Source organism: Leopardus geoffroyi, chromosome C1 (assembly GCF_018350155.1).
Source record: "Leopardus geoffroyi isolate Oge1 chromosome C1, O.geoffroyi_Oge1_pat1.0, whole genome shotgun sequence".
Classification (NCBI taxonomy): domain Eukaryota; kingdom Metazoa; phylum Chordata; class Mammalia; order Carnivora; family Felidae; genus Leopardus; species Leopardus geoffroyi.
Window position 1 is genome coordinate 97,724,596 of NC_059328.1, and position 20,563 is coordinate 97,745,158.

Consider the following 20,563-nt stretch of genomic DNA (forward strand, 5'->3'; position numbering starts at 1 on the left):
GCATTTACTGGGGTTGGGGGTGGGGGGGGGTCTAGGGTTTTGTGGGCTTACTCTTTACGGGTGAATTTAAAACATGAGCGCAGGAACTTAGTGTGTGGAGAAAAGACAAATGGGTCAAATGGTCCCTTACAGAAATCAACCAAGATTTCTAAATCAAAGGAGCCGCAGTGGGGAAAGGTAGCCTGTCTCTTTATCTAGTTGTGTGGTTGGTTGGCAATGTGTTTAGTCAGAGTTGTCTTTGAAGTGGATGCCTTGGCAATCAAAGCTTAAGACTGGCACTTGCTTTTTGAAAGAAAGAAAAGAGGAAAGGAAAGGGAAAGGGAAAGGGAAAGGGAAAGGGAAAGGGAAAGGAAGGGAAGGAAAGGAAAGGAAAGAAGGAAGGAAGGAAGGAGAGAGAGAGAGAGAAAGAAAAGAGAAAAATTGGGCTTAAGCTACAGCTGTGAGTATCTTCCTTCTTTGCTAGCTCAGCAATACATTTAAAGTTTTTGTTTTGTTTTGAATGAATCTTATCCAACATTTCAGATGTTTTATACCATTAGAAGGGTTCCTCAGGGGATGTAGTCTGCCATATTGTCAGAAACAGATGTCCCTATATACTGCCTTTATAGATCATCAACAGTAACAGTTTTATAAATGAAAGAATAGTGACATATTTACCACCACCTGAGGCCACAAAAGGGGGAAACCTGAGACAAAGCCTTGGATTAGATGTGTATCCTAGCAATTCATTTTTGCATTTAAATCTATAAATTTTGCATTATAAATCTAGAGCCCAACTTGAGTGTCTGTTGGAGTCTACAAGTCTAAGCCTCATTTAAATTAGTGAAAGACAACCTAAATATTTAAGAGTTGAGGACAGATCTAAAAATTTTGGGGTCCTGCATCTACATTTTTTTCTCATCCCATTAGTAAAAAAGGAGAAATTGTATTTCTAACCTGCCCCTTTTCATGGCAAAAGCAGGAAGAAGAAATAGGAAAAAGGAACTAAGGGTTGATAACTTACCAGTGCCAACCTTGTGCTATAAACGACCTCTTGTCTGTATTAATTCCATGAGCTACATATAACTATCCTCATTTCACAAATAAATAAAGTGAAACTCAGAGTTCATACAGGTAAACTTTAGTTTGCCAGTTCAAACCAAAGGGTTCAAGTGACCCATTGGCCAAAACTCATCATTTTTCCAGTACACAAATTGCATTCAGAAAGGTAACAATTTGGAAGTTCAACTCTGATATTCCACTTGGTTATTCATGGCCGTAGTTCTGCATAACCTAAAGAAAAGCCAAAGTCAAATTTCTTGAAAAACAATCTACACTCAATCATTCATCTAATCCACTATATTCTTACTGCTGCTCAAACTGGAATAGCTCAAGGTCATCAATGGCTTCTATATTGCTCAATTCAGTGGCCACCTTACCTTTACCTCATCTCTTGCTCTAAAACTTGGTTATCAATGATACTCCTTTTGAAACCCCTTATGAAACCTCTCTCTCATTTTCCATCATGGCTCCTCTGCCTTTCTTCCATGACTATTCCAGTTTTCTTGTGAAATCTTTTTTTATATAGCTCCCCTGCAATGTTTCCTCTGCTATCATAAGTATTCTACTCTTTTCATTCTATAAATTTCCTAGGCAATATCATATTCTTACATTTATTTATTCTTACATATTTACATTTATTTATTCTTACATTTATATAACAATTATTATGCTAATGGCTCAACTTTTGACAGTTGTTTGCTGAATGCCTATCATGTGCTAGCCATACTCAGTGATAGATAAAACAGGATTCCTGATGGATGATCTTACAGGCTTGGTCTGCAGCCTAGTTATTTCTCATGAACACCAGAACGATGGACATCTGCACCTTAATGTTCCATAGGTACCTTAAACTCAACATATCCCCATATCCTTTCTTCCATTCCTTATTATTTTAATAGGTGTTATATAAAATATGCCTAAGGTAACCACCTGGCCTCCATTATTGGTCTGTTTTACTTTCTAAATCTAAAATTTGATGATTTTCCATCACCACTGCCAAATAGCTGGTTTAATAGCTGGTTTAGGGCTCACCTGGATTATTCACAGCCTACCACTCCCCACTTCCAACATTCTCCATAATCCATTCTTTATAGTTGAAAACAAACTTACTTTCAAGAAGGCAAGTCTGATTATATCAACTCCACAAGCCCTATCCTGCTTAAAATTCTTCAGGGGCTCCTAGTTGCCCTCAGTGAAAGCACTTAAACCCTTTAACAAGACTTCCCAGGCACTGCTTAAATAGGACCCTGGCTCAGGGCACCTGGGTGGCTCAGTCTGCTATGTGTCCGACTCTTGATCTCGGCTCAGGTCATGATCTCATGGTTCGTGAGTGTAAGCCCCATGTTGGGCTCTGCGCTGACAACGTGGAACCTGTTGGGATTCCCTCTCTCTCCCATTCTCTCTACCCCTCCCCTGCTTGCACAGGCACACACGCCCTCTCTCAAAATAAATAAACAAACATCAAAAAAAAAGAAAAAGGACTCTGGCTCATTTCTCCAGCTTAGTATTTTACTACTCCAACCTACGCTCTGCTCCAAATGAACTTCTATACATATTCCCTTTCATTTTCAGACTTCTCTATATTTTATTCTCTTTTCACTCTCTCTTTGCCTGGTCCACCGTCATCACATTTTTATGAGCGAAAGAGATCGCTTCGCCAACCAATGAACTTAGGTGTTAGATCCTGTCCCATGTGTTCCTACCCTTTTCTGTGTTGATCCCGATCAGAGCACTCATCAGTCTCATATACAGTCTAAGCGCTTGTGAAGGCAGGGACTGTGTTTGATTTTTTCACTTCTATAACTCCAGTGCCTGGCACACAGTATACATTTTTCAAATACATTTAAATGACTAAATCTCAACTCAAAAAGGAAGAAAAAAAGGAATTCATTTGCAAACTTTTTCAATTTTCTAATTTAATAGAAATAACCAAAACAATGTGGCTTTCAAACAAGGCTTTAAACTAATCTAATACAACTTCTACAACACATTCCAGAGCATTATAACAAGAAATATTTACAGGCAGCTAATGTATTAAATAACCATGAAAAAGAAAATCTTGCTTTTAATACACACCAGCAAAAAACACAGGAACGGAACAATTAGAAACTGCAACCTTGTTTTAAAAAATTAAATATGATTATTTAGAGAATACAATACCACAGAAACAGCACTTTTTCTTTAAGAATCATATTGAAGGGTAGTTAGTTATGTGCAAAAATAATAGTAGTTATAGTAGTAGTAGTAATAATAATAATGAGGGGAGGAGACCAGTTGAAATACTGGAAGCAAGGAACTAGTAAGGCTGTGATTTTAACCCTTTCGTGTGTATGTCTACATAGAAAATTAACAGGCTTTCAGATTGCACATACCGTTTTTATAGGCTTATATACATGTTTCACTGTGATTTAAAACATAGTAAATGCCTACATTTTTCAGACCAGGAGCAGACAAGCACTTCCTTCTTAAGACTGGAAATTAGGCCACACCTGAAAGGGCATATTGCAGTGGCACTTACAAAATCATCTCAGTGCCTTCCCACATACGAATTTGGTGAACTTAAAAGAACAGCATTTTTAACTTTAAAGATTACTTGCTAGAAAAGGGCCAAACCTAATTTTGTACATTTTGTAGTATGATCGTGACAAATATATCCAAATTGACTGTTTTTGAAGATAACTTTCTCAGCTACAATAAAAAATATATAAAAGACCACGGAGGCAAACACAAGGAACTAAGATGAAAGATATGCTTTACATGCATTTTGGCCCAAGTAAAAGAAACCATTATATCCAAGAGTACATGTTGAAATCTGAAATGTCTATGTAAACTGTGGCATATAAATTTTTTTTTCTTAAAAAAGTACCTTCAATTTTTTTTTTTACTCAAATACCTACTTTTAAAAAAATATGCAACTTTCCCCAATTTTTAAAATAAAATGCCACAATATATTGTCGTAAGCTCCAGCATACATTTAAATTTCTTACTTTTTAAAAGATAGACTGGGTGATATGCATACAAACTTTCCTATAAAATCACCATCCGGGAGAGGACTATGACATGCCTATCAGGCAACAGACTTAAAGCAGTGTTATTGCTTTATCGAGGAGGAGAGAACTGAGAGAAAAAGAAAAAGAAAGCATCAAGGTTCAGTTCAAGATTAAACTGATACACTTTGAAAACCTTGGATCATCTTCAGCAGATTATTAATACAGACGGTATGAATTAAGAATTTGATTGTTTTGATTAGGAGAGTTGGGGTGGGTGGATTTTATAAAACTACTCACCGATCCAATGCGGAGTATGCAAATAAGCAGTGCTGACTTCAACAAGAAATGAGATTTTTATACTTCCTGTGTTTTATATGAGGGGGAATGGGTAAGGGACTTAAAAGGCCAAGGGAGAGAGGGCCACAGCATCTACTCCCATTGTGGATACTAAGAGATTATTGAATAAAGATAGTAGGCCAAAATCCAAGGGCACAGTCAGAAGACCTAAATCTACTGGCTTATTAACACTAATCACTAATAATTACATGGCAGGATACCTGCTGAGGTAATTGATAAATCTACAATTTGCACACTATAAACCTTTTGCTTCTATTTAAAAGCATTATTTCTTTGGATTAACTAAAAACCTCAAAAACTGTTACAACAAAAAGAATTAACTGACTTTAATATTATTTAAAATTCTCTTATATAAGACATAGAAATCAGAAAGTACCTTGTTGATTCCAAAAAGAATAATTTCAACAGGGGATCCAATACCTTATCATCTCTGTGGTAATGATCTGTGGTAATATAGAGCATGACCTACAACTTAACCATACTTTGGAACACGTACATGTTTCACCTTGCAAAACAATTCCTTTACTCAGTGAATCAGCTGAGCCAACTGCTAAAAAAAAAAAAAATAAAATAAAATAAATAAAAAATAATGCAAATTTAGGCCAGCAGAACAGACTGAGGAACACTTTATTCTTAGTGTTCTGATGGGAGACGGGAACTCAGGTATTGCAAAACTTTGCAATCTTTTTTAAGGAAACATTTAACATCTCCAAATCTAAAGTACTGTTTTTTAACAAAGGATAACAAATGCAAAGAGTATCAAAACAAACTGCCTTCAGGAACTGATATTCAATGTTTACTTTTTTGAGACATGAATAGAAAAACATGTAAGATATCTGAATGTCAATGTAAGTTTTTATACTTTTTAACAGTTATATTAGTGGCTGAACAAATCAGTTAGGAACACAGAGATCAACGTACAAGAAAAGAATTTCAGTGAAATCTAAACTGAACACCTTCATTTAAACGGTGGTTTGCTGATAGTTATTTACTTAATAGTAAATCCTCAGCAGTATGAATTGCCTTCCATTAACAGAAATGGAGCCTATTAAATGCTGACAATAAAGTGGCTTTTTAAAAACCAATCTTAAAAAAAACAAAAAACAAAAATTCCACGTAACATGAAAAAACTTCAAAGGGAACACGTTATCTTTTAAGGCCCAAATATCAAGAAATAAATATTTAAACTTTAGTTTCTCCTCCATTGGTAGAACCTATATAAAAGACTTATCTAAGAATCATGAAAAGGATTCATCTGAAGAGCAAGTATAAAATACTAGAAATCAATGGATGGACAAAAGGAAGTTATACTGCTACTCATCACTTTCCAAAACTGTGCCCTTAGATACGTCTCCTGATAAACTGAAATCATAAATGCTGTGGGAAAGAGGGAAATGCACATAAATAAAGCATTTTTAAACAATTCTCCCCTAAAAGACAATTCTTCTTAAGAACCTGAAATTTGAGTAAAATGATAAAACAGTTCGGTGTAGGTTCTAAAGCCTAACTTGTAACAAAACCGAAAGAGAAGCTAAAAGGAAGCCACAGAATGAAGTAAATCAACAGCAGTATTAAATCAATACTGCTTAAATACACCATCAGAAGGCCTGAATAATATCCATGTTTACCCCCAACATTTGTTAAGAAAAGAAAAACAACCCAAAGGAATTTGTATAATAATTTCTTTAGAGCACTTTATTTGATTCAATATGCACTAAAAAATATTTACCTCTTAGACAGTTATGTCAAATAATTTTTACTGAGTAGTCTACTGTCTGAACTGCATAAGCTGAATTTTTAAAAAGGCAAATGATTTGCCACAAATCTGCTGACGTCTGAAAAATATCTAATGGCAAGTCTTCTATTTTGGTCACTTTATATTCTAAGGTGTCCATACAAAAGTAGGACTAACTTTTTTAATCCAACAAAAGAGAAGCCCATACACAGTCTAGAACACACATCTTGGATCTGAGCATCACAAATGAAGAGAAGAAAAACAAAACCGAGCCAAGGTGGTTTATCTGCCTCGGGTGCTGAACGCAGGGTAGTAAAGGTGGGTTTACTCCAGTAACCATTCAAGTGGGGATTGGCTCATTTTCAGGATTTACTTACAGGCCTCTTCTAAGTCCGTTAAGCCCCCAGTCCATGCAAATGTCCCACTTGGTGGACAGATGAGTAATCTAACCCCACCGGGTTTATTTCAATAGTTTGATATTTAATAATAAGCTGCTTCTGAAGATTTTCTGAGAAGTCTGTTCTCTATTAAAATAAGATAGAACCTCAAAATATGAATGTGAACATTAGAAATAGACAGCATATATTACAAATCCATTCTTGATAGGAACATTAGTAAGAATACACATTAGCTTAAAAAACAGGCTCAGCAAATGTTGCTGATCTGCCAGAAGTTTTAGTTCACTATTTACAAATAAGACAAAGTGAAATACAGAAAATTTTACACATTTGGTAGTTGACAGATTACTGTTTGCCAATAGTGGTCTATCAGAAAACTGATACGAAGGAAGACTGGGTAAGAGCCAGTTGTCACCTTCTCAAGCAAATTTAAATGAAAACTACATTAATTTTGAAACAAACATTCCACCTTTGATGGGAGTAACTGTACGATCGGATGATCTGACTGGGAAGTGCAATTCTGTGGAAGGGTTTTTCTGGAAATGACTACCACGTGATCAGCCACTGAAAAGTTACCGTATTTATTTCAGCAGACCATTAAAACTGATTAAATGATGATCGATGATGTTTCCTAGACTCTAAGTATAAATAGAAAATAAAACTGCTGTTGAGTTCTTTAAACCAATATAAAAACTAAGGCCCAACAGCATCAAAGTGAGAACAAATATAATGGCATGATTCAATGCACATCTGCACTGACATCAAAGTGGAATCTGAGTAACTTTGATTTTAATTAGAAAACAAACCAGTATGTACGTGTGTGGAAGGGGAGCATGAAAGTTGTTTTTAATAACTGTATGCTCTTGTCCAAACAGACACGAGCAACAGGACCATCAAGTATTTACTTGGTACACCCAGTATCCTGCACCAATCAATAGCACATGATGACCAGTATCTACCATTCTAAAGAACCACCCTCTTTAGTAACAGAAATCTTCAAATCATTTTGCTTTTCCTTTTTGTTTTTCTTTTGAAATTGTAAATAGAGTTGTCTCCCCCCTTTCTTGACAAGAAGTGATTTCTGTCCATTACTTCAATCTAATACTGTGTAAGAGCTATCAGCTTCTTCAAGGAGGTGCCCACTGTAGGCAGGATATTCCAGCAACACTTAAATAAAAGGGTTTTTTGTTTTTTTTTTTCCTTAAAACAATTAGTTAAGTTCATGTCATTTTACTTTATATGTACTGGTCTCTCATCTGACTTTAGGCGTTTTCTGCGGGGCTGTATAAAGTCTTCATCAGAGTCCTCAGTTACCTCACCATCATCCTCTTCCTGCTCAAACTCTGGCAAAGGTGCGAAGGTCCTGTCTGAGTAGATCTCTGTGAGTTTATCTTCAAAGTACAATGCAACTGCTTTCCCTGCCTGAGCTACTTCTGAATCAGCCTGCAAGCAAAAGATAGGAATATTCACCTATTGGTAATGCATATTCCTTCACCAAGTTTGCATGGTCTGAAAAGCTTACCTTCAAATTAATCTCTTGTGTTTCTGCATAAACTTGAACAACTTTCATCATCTAAAAAGGATACCAGAGTCAAAAAAAAAAAAGGGAAATTATAATCCTTTCTAAAGTTATAAAACTGCATAGGATTGGCGACGAAAGTCAGCCATACTAGGGGGAACAAATTGCTATAACCAGATTAAGTGCTTTCTAAAATACTACAGAACATGGAACTGCTTTCTTTACAAAGTTCTGGTGCTAAAGCTACTGTGAAACCGTAAAAACTGTCTCAAATTCAGAATTAATAAAGTCAATCTGAAATGGACCTGGACCAAATACATCAATGTAATTAAAACCAAAAAACAAGTAACATAAGAAATGTTGTTTTTTAAAAACTGTCAAACCATCAACAAACCACCTATCAGAATTCTATCTGTATGGCAATTTGTTAATCATAAATTATTTAACTATTACTAAAGCAGATAAAATGTATCTTCTTCCTCGAAAGGGTTGCCTACAATTCCCGAAAGCAATTTACTTGAAAATAATCTAGCTGATTAGAAAGTAAGACACAAAACTTAGGACTGTATTAATTAAACTTCGAGTAAGGTGTTACTATACTCTCTGTGGTATATTGCTATACTATACTTTTGACCTATAGGGATTTTTTTTTTTTTTTTTTTTTTTACAAATTTTAAAAAGGTCACCTAGATATTTCCAGAGGCAGCTATGAGTATACTTTAAATGATTCAAGTACTTTTAGTAATAGTCATATGGCACCCAAATTTCATCAGCAATAAAGAAGATACTCTATAATCTTTTGAAAGATTTTGTAGATTCTTATCCAATTCCATTTTTTTCTCCTAGAATAACGAAAATCTTCCTTAACAATAAGAGACCTGATTTTTCCCAAAGAAAACAAAACAGTTTCTTTGAAAGAGTCACATATCACAGTTTTTCTCAAGGACAGTTCATCTGTTTCTTCAAAAAAATGTATGACCAAAGTTAATGAAAGTCATATTGCTGAGATCAGAAAACTCAACATTATATACTCTGGGCTACTATTCAAGATGAGCCACCAGAGATGAATTTATGATTTTAGGGTTCTACATCTAATAGATTAACATTATTAACCTACATTAATAATAAAATCAGAGGAACCAGTACAAATGCCCATCCTAAATGTACCCCAAATATAGGCTGTTTATAATCATTTCCCATAAAATACACTTAAGTATATATTCCTTTCGATACTTGTATATCTCAATTCTCAACTTGTTCAAAAAGGAATATCCACTAATATTCTTAACTTATCTAATTATACACAGTAAACTTTCTTCTTTGGAGCTGTGGATGCAACCAAATTTTACTTCTGATTGCAGCAGAAAAAAATTTTTTGAATCAAATTAGAAAAATCTCTTCCCAGGAAAAATAAAATAAAACAACCCCCGCCCCCCCCCCCCCCAAAGAAACCTAATAATCCAAGACTTTATAGTTTGGAAGCTAACATACTTCATTAAACCTTTCACAGTTCTTGAAGATCAAACGGACATCAGCCACAAAGTCATCTGGGTTTTGGTAGTGTTGGGAATGTTTTTTCTGAAGCTTCTTTTTCACGGTGGATAAATCCATTGGTTTCTTTATAATTTTATAGTAGTTTGGTATCTAAACAAACAAATAAATAAGGATAGATGAGGATTCTCCAAAAATGCCAAACAGTTTTATTTAAAAATGCATAGCCTATTGATTTTAGGGAAAAAATATGTTAATTATTGAGCCAGCTGCTTGCAAATTTTGGGTACAGTGAATGTATTTTTACATCTTTTGCCCCAGTCATATATCATAAAAATCAAATCATATTCAGAATATGTGGCAGTCTTAATGTTTAGTGAAGGCCCCAAAGCTCTATCTTTAGTAAGGAGATTTGGAAAGAAAGCAATCAGTAAGGGTAGCCAACAACTCCTATTAAGGACACATCTGGCTCATCAGAATTTTAGGACACCTGAAGAGGTTTTTTTTGTTTGTTTTTTGTTTTTTTTTAAATAGGAAAGAAAATTAAAAAGATTACAAAATATATTATTATTATTATTATTATTATTATTATTAAACATCTTTGAGAGGCTATAACTTTATCACAAAGAACTCTGAACATAAAACAAGAGAAGGAGAAAAACTCTAAATAACACAATAAAAATTTTATTAACCCTTTAGTGATCATGCCAGGGAGAGTTCTGGCCCCAACTTTTGGCCAAAACTTTGTATCCTTGGTAAACAAGTGAATTTGGAGAAGCTATTTAAACGGTTCGTGAAAAGAAGTGTTTGAAAGTTATTTTCTACAGTAACGTTCCTGAATTTGAAGACAAACGTCCTAGTATCAGATGAATACAATTTGCACAAAATATCTTGTGTCTAGGTCTTTGGTGCCTTAAAATTCATTTCCGAGGGGCACCTGACTGGCTCAGTTGGTTACGTGTCCCACTTTGGCTCAGGTCATGATCTCACAGTTCCTGAATTGGAGCCCCGTGTGCGGCACTGTGCTGACAGCTCAGAGCCTGGAGCCTGCTTTGGATTCTGTGTCTCCCTCTGCCCCTCCCCGTCTCTCCCTCTCTCAAAAATAAATTTAAAAACCCTAAAAAAATTTTTTTTAAATAATAAATTCATTTCTGAGCCTACCCAGTTAACAAGTCTAGTATTTAATATTCTATAACAGACCTGGTATTCAATAGTATCTTAATTCAACAGATGGTAAGCAAATAAAATGTGTGTAGCATATTCTCATTCCATTTGTGAAGCACTGACCACCCCAGATACTCCTGTAGAGCTTTTATTCCTTACAGTCTCCTTTAAGATAAAGAGCACTGACTTGCAAAATTTCCAGTCTTCCTAATCTTGACTGTTCATAAAAGAGGGCTTATCTTCAAAAGATAAGAGCCACTGTGGAAGATTCAATTTTATAGTTTTATTCAAACTAATATACAGAGGTTATTTTCTCCCCAAGGTACAGAGCCTAGAATCACAGAACTGGAGTTTTAGAAATTTAGTCCAATATTCCCACTGTATGTTTAATAGAGGCAAGGGCGGTTCAGTCAGTTAAGCATCTGACTCTGGCTGAGGTCATGATCTCACGGTTCTTGGGTTCAAGTCCCACATCAGGCTCTGCACTGACCACTCAGAGCCTGGAGCCTGCTTCAGATTCTGTGTCTCCCTCTCCCTCTCTCTGTCCTTCCCCCTGCTTGTGCTCGCTCTCTAAAAAATTAAAAAAAAAAAAAAACAAAAAAAAAAAACGTTGAGGCAGAAAATTATGTAATTTCCCCCCAAGTTTGATGACAGAACTGGGAGAAGTCTTCTGACGCTTGATCTAAGATTCTTTCCATCATACCTATATCCCTTTACGTCCATCTTAAAAGTAAAAGAGGACACAGAAATTAAATTCATTAAGTTTTCACGACAGCACACAGAAATTTTAATAAATAAAGTGCAATTTTAACAAGTCTCATATCCATTTAGTGCTAATAAATTTTCATACTGGGGGGTGCCTGGGTGGCTCGGTCAGTTGAGCGAACCACTCTAGATTTTAGCTCGGTCTGTGATTGCAGGGTCGTGGGACTGAACTCCATGTCAGGCTCTGCACTGAGCATGGAGCCTGCTTAAGATTCGCTCTCTCTCCCTCTGCCCCTCTCTCCCACTTGTGTTCTCTCGCTCTCTCAAAATTTCAGGTTAGTACTTACAACATTATCAGGTACTTGCTAAAATCATTCTATAAAGGTATCATATATGTCCTTGGAACATCCAAATGGGGTAAGAAATAATATTAGAAAACTTGAACCTTGGAAGTGTTGAGGAAATTATTCAAGAAGCCTGAGACAAGAAGTTTTAGGGCCAGAGCCCTCATTCTTAAGTCTTACACTGGGCTTCTTCACCAAGGATTTCCTAAAGTAAACAACTCACCGAAGCAGGAACTGGCTCCTGGAATTCAATACTTAATTCATGGCAATAGAGGTAAAGCAGAAGACGTTCACATTTCTGGCCCCAAAAAAGAAAGGAAAACTCATGAAATAGTTTTTCCCCTAATAAGATAGATATTCTTGAGTAAAAGAACTTTATCACTACAAAGTATTATTACACAATAAGCTGAACACATATACCTCCTACCTATTGACTTATCTAACTAAATACACATAACTGAAGCAAACTGTCTTGTTTCCAATTTAGTTTTGAAACTGTCTTCATCTGTTCTACTTTAAATGAATTTATCGAAGATACAGTGGTTTTGTTCTTAGATGAAGACTAAGGTAATTTATTTACTACTGATTATACAAATGCAAAGGAGTCATAAAAGCAACATACAATATTTTGTACAAAATTTTATAGATTACCTAGGTAATCTGGAGGTGCACAGCCACATTAACTACAGAATCCCTAATAATATATCCAACTTATTTGACACTTACCCTTTGGTCCACGGGACTTAACCCTTGTGCAGTTTTCCCCTTCTTACTATGTTGCAAATTATCACAATCATATTCAACTTCTGGTTTCCCAATATCTCTGCAAAATGTGCATATCCAGTCCCCACTAAAGAGGGAAACAGGCAATTAGTTCATGTAATTTTAACAAAACCCACTCTAGAGAGAAACCAGTTCTCCAGAGTTAAGTCTCCAGCTTCTTTTCTTCCCTTTCTGGTTTTTGAGGGGAAGAGAGGCTCTCTATTCTTATCAGACCTCATAACGGGAAGTTGTATGATAAAAGCTTCCCAAAACGTTCCCTAGTCTTTCTTTAACTAATTACTTTCTAGAAAGCTTTATAAAACTGGTATGCCTGCATTTCAAACGGGACCTCTTCCTAGCACAAAGCTGATGATCAGTACCTGTAGCCTAAGACTGTCAACCCCAGTATTACCTCACAATGACCCCAACTCATGAATAAGGAAAGAATACAGTTTACGGAATTCCTGGGGTATCCAATACTGTTTTGGCATGTAATAAATATGCCAAAAATAAAATTCTTCTTCTTCATGGCCAGTCAAAAGCCACGAATACACATACAACTCTCTAAGTGCAAGCACACATAGGTATATGTACCCCTTACCTTTTAAAACCTGCTCAGTCTATAGTTTGTTTACATCAGGATTTCCATCAAACCATAAATTCCAAAAGGATTCACTCCCAATAATTCTCCCCTTCTCTCCCCCACCATAAATAAATTTTAAGTCTAGAGATTGTACTGGTCTGTGCCAACAGTTCCAATTCTTTCCAAAGCATCAGCCTTTGAAAGAAAGCATCCAGTGGCAAAATTCTAACATTCCGGTAGATATTACTACTCAAAGGGAAGAAAAATATAAAATGACTTAATTATAACACCAAAATGCCAATGCTTTCCTTTTATAAAAGAGCAAAGTAAAAGAAGGCCCTTATTACATCTCTGGCAAATGACTATACCTCCTAAGACTTAGGTAAGAATTAAGATTCTTCAGAAAAATATTCCGGCACTGTTTATACATATCCACCACTTTTCTAATCCAAAGGTTGAAATTTTCAAAACAGGTAGTATTTATTCAACTAAAATCATTCCTTCTAAGGAATCTGAGAGGAAATGTGAATGTTGTATCTACAGGCAGAAAAAAAGCTGAGCTTTCTCAAGAACATTATTGTCACTTAAAAGGAAATCTGGGGGTAAAGGTTTGGGAAGGGAGAAAGCGGTCTCTGAAATCAGCTGGAGACAAAAATGGCTTGAGCACAACTTGTTAACTGGAAGGGATGAAAAAGAGCTCTTCGAATCCCCACTCTACCACTTAAGAAATGAAACTAATCCATGAAAATCTGTGAACCTTGCAAGCTAAATTAGTTCACTACAGAATTAAGACCAGTCCACAAATTTTGTAACCCAACCCAGCACGTTTGTCCCACTGTGTTAGCTAGTAACACCAGCCTGCCTTGAATGCTCACCAATGAATGTTTTAATGCTTGAAACCAGATATAGAGCTGCCAGGGGGTCAAAGAGTATGAGGACAATGCTCATATTTCCCCCAATCTTTATTTATCTTCATCCCAAGTTCTTCTCTTCTAAATAAGGAATTCAGTAACTCTCCATTCCAAAGTTCATGACTGGAAGACATTCCAGCTAAATGACAGAAGGAAAAGTCTGAGAAATCTGCACATAATGCTTTGGGCTGGCACTACCAACTACCTGCTTCTGTGGTCAAGAGGAAGATAGAACTAAAAAACTCAAGGTGTTGAAGGTGTTTTTACAAAGTACTTGTTTTTTCTTTCAAATGCCTTTTGAGAGCTTTCAAACATTAGCAAAGGAAGTTCTGGGTAAAGATCCAATAGAGCTGCCTCTAACTAAATAGTATTCTTAAATGAAATTATTGTAGACCCTGTTAAGACTGATTCCAATAGATAAAAAAATTCAGCTTCAACAGGAAATCAACTAACTTCTCCAACATCCCAGACCCCTACCTCTCATAATTTAGAGTTTTATCTACTTCGCTTATGCCAAGTACAAACTGAAGGCCAGGAAACAGTCTATTTTTTATCACACTATTTACATCTTGGACATTTTACCATTCAGCTGTTAGTTTCTCTAGAAGGTAATACCAAAGGAGTAACAGGCCCCCTGTTTTACAGAAATACTGTGCATTGCTTAGGAAGCCCATCTGCATGAAGAACTTTCTGGTTTTTAGCTTTCAGCTTATATAAACAAGAACAAAAAAAAGTCAAGTATTTCACTGGTACCTTGGAAAGCTAAGAAGTGTTGGAACATGACAAGTTAGATGAAAGACCTTTGGACATTTTTCACAGCACAAGAGATCCCCTCCATTTTGGCAGACAGCACACCAGTCTTCATTTGGGTCATCGTCTTTGCTGTTGCCATCTCCTCCAATCCTTGCCGACCTGTGTACGAGGCTTCGAATCGGGGACTTTCCATTAACAAGGCTGCTGAGCCCTGACTGTTTGCAGCTTTCATTTGTATCTGCAGGTTCAGTTTTCACATGGTTTTCCAGGCTTGCTAATGCATCCAACTCACTCTCTAGATGCAGGTTGGTTGAGAGAGGTGGTGTCAAGCTACTCTCAGGACTGCTCAACTAAAACAAAACAAGGACAAATTCTTGAAGAATCTTTTTTTCTTTTTTTTTTTAACTTGGCTTCATGTCCAGCGTGGAGTCCAACATGGGGCTTGAACTCATGCAAGTGAGATCAAGACCGGAGGCTCAACTGAATAAGCCACCCAGGCGCCCCTCTTGAAGAATCATTTAATCCTTATTGTATGCAGTATGTGCATGTAACTTAAAAGTCATGGCAATACACATACATATACACTGACATAATTTAAAATGAATTTGGAAATGGCATTATGACATAAAAGAATGAAAATAACCCCAAATTATTTAGGCATGTTAATTTATGATTTTATAGAATACTCTCTAATATTGGTTCACGTGGATAATAAGAAAATTAATTAAGCTGCTAAGCACATTGATTGGAAAGAGAGCATAGGATTATACTTTTCCTACAAAGAGCTGACTTTGATACCCTATTTTCACATAAGACTCTGTTGCATATCTTCCAAGAAATGTTACTCTGCCTACTTATCATTTTACTAAAGTTGGAAGATTCTGATAATTGTAAAAGAAATCTTTCACCACGCTTTTGCACCCGGTTTTCTGGGGGCATTTTCCCAGCCAGGTATTGGATGAAGGCCAACTTTAAATCCCTTTGCTCTCTAAATATACAAATACTGTGTTAAATAAATATGCTAATCCTCCTACTTGAAATTTCTATGTGCCAACTGTGTAGAAAATGACACTTAAGCCTGGGCAGGAAGAAAAAGCCAAGACCAATATTTGGGCGCGTGTTATGTTTGTGAGGTGGCCTTCCTTCATTCTATATTATACATTTAATAAAATGTTCTAGCTGAAAAACTCTACACTAGCTAATAAATTCATAAACCAAAAGCAATCTTCCCATCACAAAACTCTTTGATCATTAAACTTCTTTCACGTCAGCAGTCTTAATCCTGAGCTGACAGATCCAGGAAAACAGTCAAGGATCTTTTGTGGCCTGAGACTCAGTGTGACTACTGAGATGATTATTAATAAAGTCAGAACAATACAGAACCCGATTTAGAATCATGGCAAAAATACTAACCAATTACATACTAAAAGATCATTTCAAATGAGTCCTTAATACAATTAAATCTTTTGTGACACATTATAGCAGACACTGCGATTAAAAACTTGGGTTACAAGCATAAATATTCAAAACTAAACAACATGCAGAGTCTAAAATGCAGAGACGGAAGAACCCGTGCAGTGGCCTCCTTAGATCCCCAACGGACCCCAATGGGAGCTTACCATGCATGCACTCCTCCTGCCATCCTCTGTCTTTTCCTGTTTCACAGCTCCTGAAAAGCTACATATTTCATCTTCAGTCCCAGGTTCCTGCTTGACCTTTACTTGATCAGACTTGAAGCTAAGACTTGTCTTCTCTGCAGTTCTTCCTGATGACCCACAGCTAATAAAAAACAAAAAATGTCACCTATGTTTGATTGTATAATGTATATAAAACCAATTCTATGAAAAGTAATGCTCATTAAAGTGAAAATGACAATGTATTTCTAGAAGATAAGGATACTCATAATGCAAGTAAGAGAAGTATGATACAAGCTTAGCCTCAAATTCTTTAAAAACATAGATCAGGGGCGCCTGGGTGGCGCAGTTGGTTAAGCGTCCGACTTCAGCCAGGTCACGATCTCGCGGTCCGTGAGTTCGAGCCCCGAGTCGGGCTCTGGGCTGATGGCTCAGAGCCTGGAGCCTGTTTCAGATTCTGTGTCTCCCTCTCTCTCTGCCCCTCCCCCGTTCATGCTCTGTCTCTCTCTGTCCCAAAAATAAATAAACGTTGAAAAAACATATATCAAACTATGAAAAGACCCTAAAAATGTATTTTATGGTGTGAGACACTTATGCTAAATCATTTAAGAAGTCTAGTAAATAACAATTTTCCCAGGCTAGTTAATATGGAATATCAGTGATTGCTTTTCTTTATAAAAGCAGTTTTGGGGCACCTGGTTGGCTAAGTCGGTTGAGCATCTGACTTCAGCTCAGGTCACAGTTTGTAAGTTCAAGCCCTATATCAGGTTGTCTGTCAGTGCAGAGCCCACTTCGGATCCTCCGTCCTCCTCTCTCTCTGCCCCTCCCCTGCTCACGCTCTCTCTCAAAAATAAATAAAACATTAAAAAATAATAATAAAAGCATTTTCAATTCTTCTCTGCCCCCAAACATCTATAGAAAACAGCATTAATAACAGTGGTTCATAAAGCCTCCTCAAAGGAAACTCTATTTTAGCTTTTGAGGGCAGGAAATTGGGAGAAGGGTTTAACAAGTAGTCAACAACCCAGAATACCCTTTTTTGAATCAACAAAATGACAGGCTAAGAGGACAGGTATATGACTAATCGGTTCTATCTAAACCACAAAGTAAAACCACTGGCAAGAGAAGTGAGAAGAAACTGGTAAGACCGTACTGCTACTGAGAATGAACACCTTTTTCAATCTGTACTTTCCTCTAAAAGTACTGATTTTTTAAAGCATAATTAAAAAGTCAAGGAAGTATTTTAATAGCACCCGTCTTCAGAATGCGCACACGCGCGCACACACACACACACACACACACACACACACACACGCACATCCAAATAAGATAAACCTTCAGGGATACCTGGGTGGCTCTGCTGGTTAAGCGGCCAACTCTTGGTTTAGGCTCAGGTCATGATCTCACAGATTCCTGAGTTAGAGCCCCATGGAGGCCCTCCCTCCCTGTCTGCCCCTCCCCCACTTGTGCTATCTCTGTCTCTCTCAAAATAAAAAAATGTTTTAAAAAGTTTATTTAAGAAAGTAATTCATGTATCTTAAGTCTTTCTTACATTGCACTAAATTATTCAAACTAAAAATCAGTCAACATTTATTCTATTTTATGTTAACACACTCCACACACCAGCCCCATTTCTTAAACCTGTCCACCAAAAAGGCATAAGAAACAATTTAAGTAGCAATGAGTGCCCCTAATGCCCAGAAGACTGTCTCCAAGCACTATTTCCTTACTAACACAACCAAGATTTCTTAAAGATATGGTGATCAGTAGGCCTGAGGCAGGAAATCTATAAGACAAACCTGGAACATCATTTCGTAACAGGAGTAAGGAAGTTTTCAAAGACTACTGGGGTTATACCAAAGGACTAAGGAGCCAAACAGCCAAACAGGGAATAATTTAACCCAATAAAAATAACATCTATAATAGTTTAGAACATATAAAATGTTTAAATTTATGAGTTCATAAAGGTAATGATAAAAAATCTCATTGGTCACTGTTGGAAGGTGCTGGGAACCAACTCATTATTATGACAGAAAAATTTCCTTTACAGAAATATATTACACCAGTAAACAAAAAGAAAGAACACATTAATTAAAATATCATTATTTTCAACCAGTAAAAAAAAAAAAAAAAAAAAAAAAAGCTAGGCAATGATCATTAATGGTTGCTGTCACAGAATCAACCAAACATTACGTACCCTGACGGAAGTACTCGACACCACCAATGAAGTATTCTTCCTACCCAACCTCCCCCCAAATCAAACCTAAATCTGATCAAATCTCATCGAAATTATTAATACAGAAGGGAAAAAACAGCAAGTAGCGTATTTAAATGACAAGGTGGGGAAAACTGTTTTCAGAAACAATGTTTCTTCAACGTACAATCTGATTTTGACCTCAACGTATCTGCAGATGGCAATGTACATACAGCTTATTTTAATGCAATTTAAAGAACCATTTATTAAAAAGGGATGAGAAAAATTGGGAAATCTGTAACTCGATCTCTACTGATGTTAAAGAATTAGCTAATAAATTTTTCTTAGGTGCAACAATTGTTCTGTGGTTATAAATTTTTTAAATTCTTCAAATGATATACATTGAAACAGTCCAAGTAAAATGATAAGATGTCTGAGGTTTGTTTCAAAATAATTCAGAGTAGGGGGAAATGTATGGGAGTACAGAAGAAATAAAAATGATAAGTTGGTAACTGGTGAAGCTGAGTGATAAGCATAGGATTTCAACGTAATATTCTTATTAAAATACATGTTTAAAATTTTTCTTAATAAAAAAGAGAAAAAAACCCCACTAACAATGTTAAAACTCACCTGCCTCGACTGCCAGTACTAGAGGTACTAGGGGGTCTCACAGGTGTGTGAGAATTGGATAAACCTGGAAAATAATACATAAAATGATTATCAATGCAGGGAAGAATATTCAGAATTCTAGCTACTAGTTACAGAATTAAAGATTACTATGATGCAATTTAGCAATTCTTAGAAATCAGGCCTAGCCTTAACCTCAAAATCAGGGATGGCATGTGTAACCCTTGGCGTGTTTCAACCAATTTCTGTCAGCTGAGCCCCGACATGATTCTCAGAATTCCCCTCAGAGCAAGTCTATCCAATCAATGAAAACTACCACATCAAGAGAAAGCTATTTACCATCCAACTCCAAGTCATCTGGTAAATATCTTTCTTAGATTCCTAATAGTTACTCCTTCTTTATAAGTCCTGGAATAATTATATTACACCTTAAAAATTCTACCACTCAGAAATTGTATTAATGATGCATCTTATGAAAAACTCACATTTAAACTTGAACTATCTTTACTCCAGAAATAATGAGGTGGCCTGTTTCTATTTCAGTAAGAAACAAGTAATGTTTAATTTAAACCAAGAAAATATACTCTGTAACCACTTCTGCACTGTCAATCCATTTAGATTTGCTTTAATTATTCATTCCTTCATGACAAACAGGGTTAATAAAACAACTGGGATTTTGGAAGAGATCTGTACCCTCATAGACTTGATTAGTCACAACGTGAACAGTTTCCAATAAATTTAAGTTTTTATTTTAAAATTGCAATTTGAAAATTCATTTGCCTTTCCTCAATCCTTGTTTTGTTTTTTAATTTCCATTTTTCATTATCTTACAAGTTTTAAATTGAGGATGAAACCAAAGAACTCTCCAACTGACCATCTGTATCATAAAATATAAGACATGGCAAGTAACTGCATCTACAAATCCAGCAGAGGACGTGAATACAGTTCTGAACAGTGTATGTTACAGGTATATACTGCTTTAGTTGAAAACTACCAACAGAATTTGAAGAAAAATAAGTACAGCAATCAGGGAAAAAAATATGATATGATACTATGATGGTTAGTTTTACGTCAACTTGGCTAGAATATAACTACCCAGTTGTTTGACCAAACACCAGTCTAGATGTTGCTGTAAAGGTGTTTTTAGATGTGATTAACATTTTAATCAGTAGATTCTGTCTCAGCAAATCAACCTCCACAATTTGGATGGGTCTCATACTATCACTGGAAGAACTAAGAGAAAAGACTAGGGTACCCAGAGGAAGAAGGAATTTTGCCTCCAAACTCTAGACTGTAACATCAACTTTCCCTTGGGTCTCCAGCCTGCCAACCTGCCCAATGGCTTGCCAGTCCTT

At 36.2% G+C, this 20,563-nt stretch overlaps 1 protein-coding gene across 4 annotated transcripts in view; it reads right to left on the minus strand.

The window, feature by feature from the left end:
* Positions 1 to 2,937: 2,937 nt before the first annotated feature.
* TRIM33 (tripartite motif containing 33) overlaps positions 2,938 to 20,563 on the minus strand; it is a 132,490-nt gene continuing 114,864 nt past the window's right edge. Inside the window, exons 13-20 of one of the 4 annotated variants that reach the window (XM_045478726.1) lie at positions 19,212 to 19,275; positions 16,373 to 16,532; positions 14,754 to 15,103; positions 12,471 to 12,594; positions 11,968 to 12,042; positions 9,532 to 9,684; positions 8,044 to 8,094; positions 2,938 to 7,964 (exon numbers count right to left, since the gene is read on the minus strand). In XM_045478726.1, the coding sequence (XP_045334682.1) occupies positions 7,752 to 7,964; positions 8,044 to 8,094; positions 9,532 to 9,684; positions 11,968 to 12,042; positions 12,471 to 12,594; positions 14,754 to 15,103; positions 16,373 to 16,532; positions 19,212 to 19,275 (1,190 nt within the window). In that variant the 3' untranslated portion in view covers positions 2,938 to 7,751. Of the gene's footprint in view, positions 7,965 to 8,043; positions 8,095 to 9,531; positions 9,685 to 11,967; positions 12,043 to 12,470; positions 12,595 to 13,964; positions 14,140 to 14,753; positions 15,104 to 16,372; positions 16,533 to 19,211; positions 19,276 to 20,563 lie in introns of those variants that run through there. The other 3 variants (XM_045478727.1, XM_045478729.1, XR_006712649.1) reach the window with 3 other exon arrangements.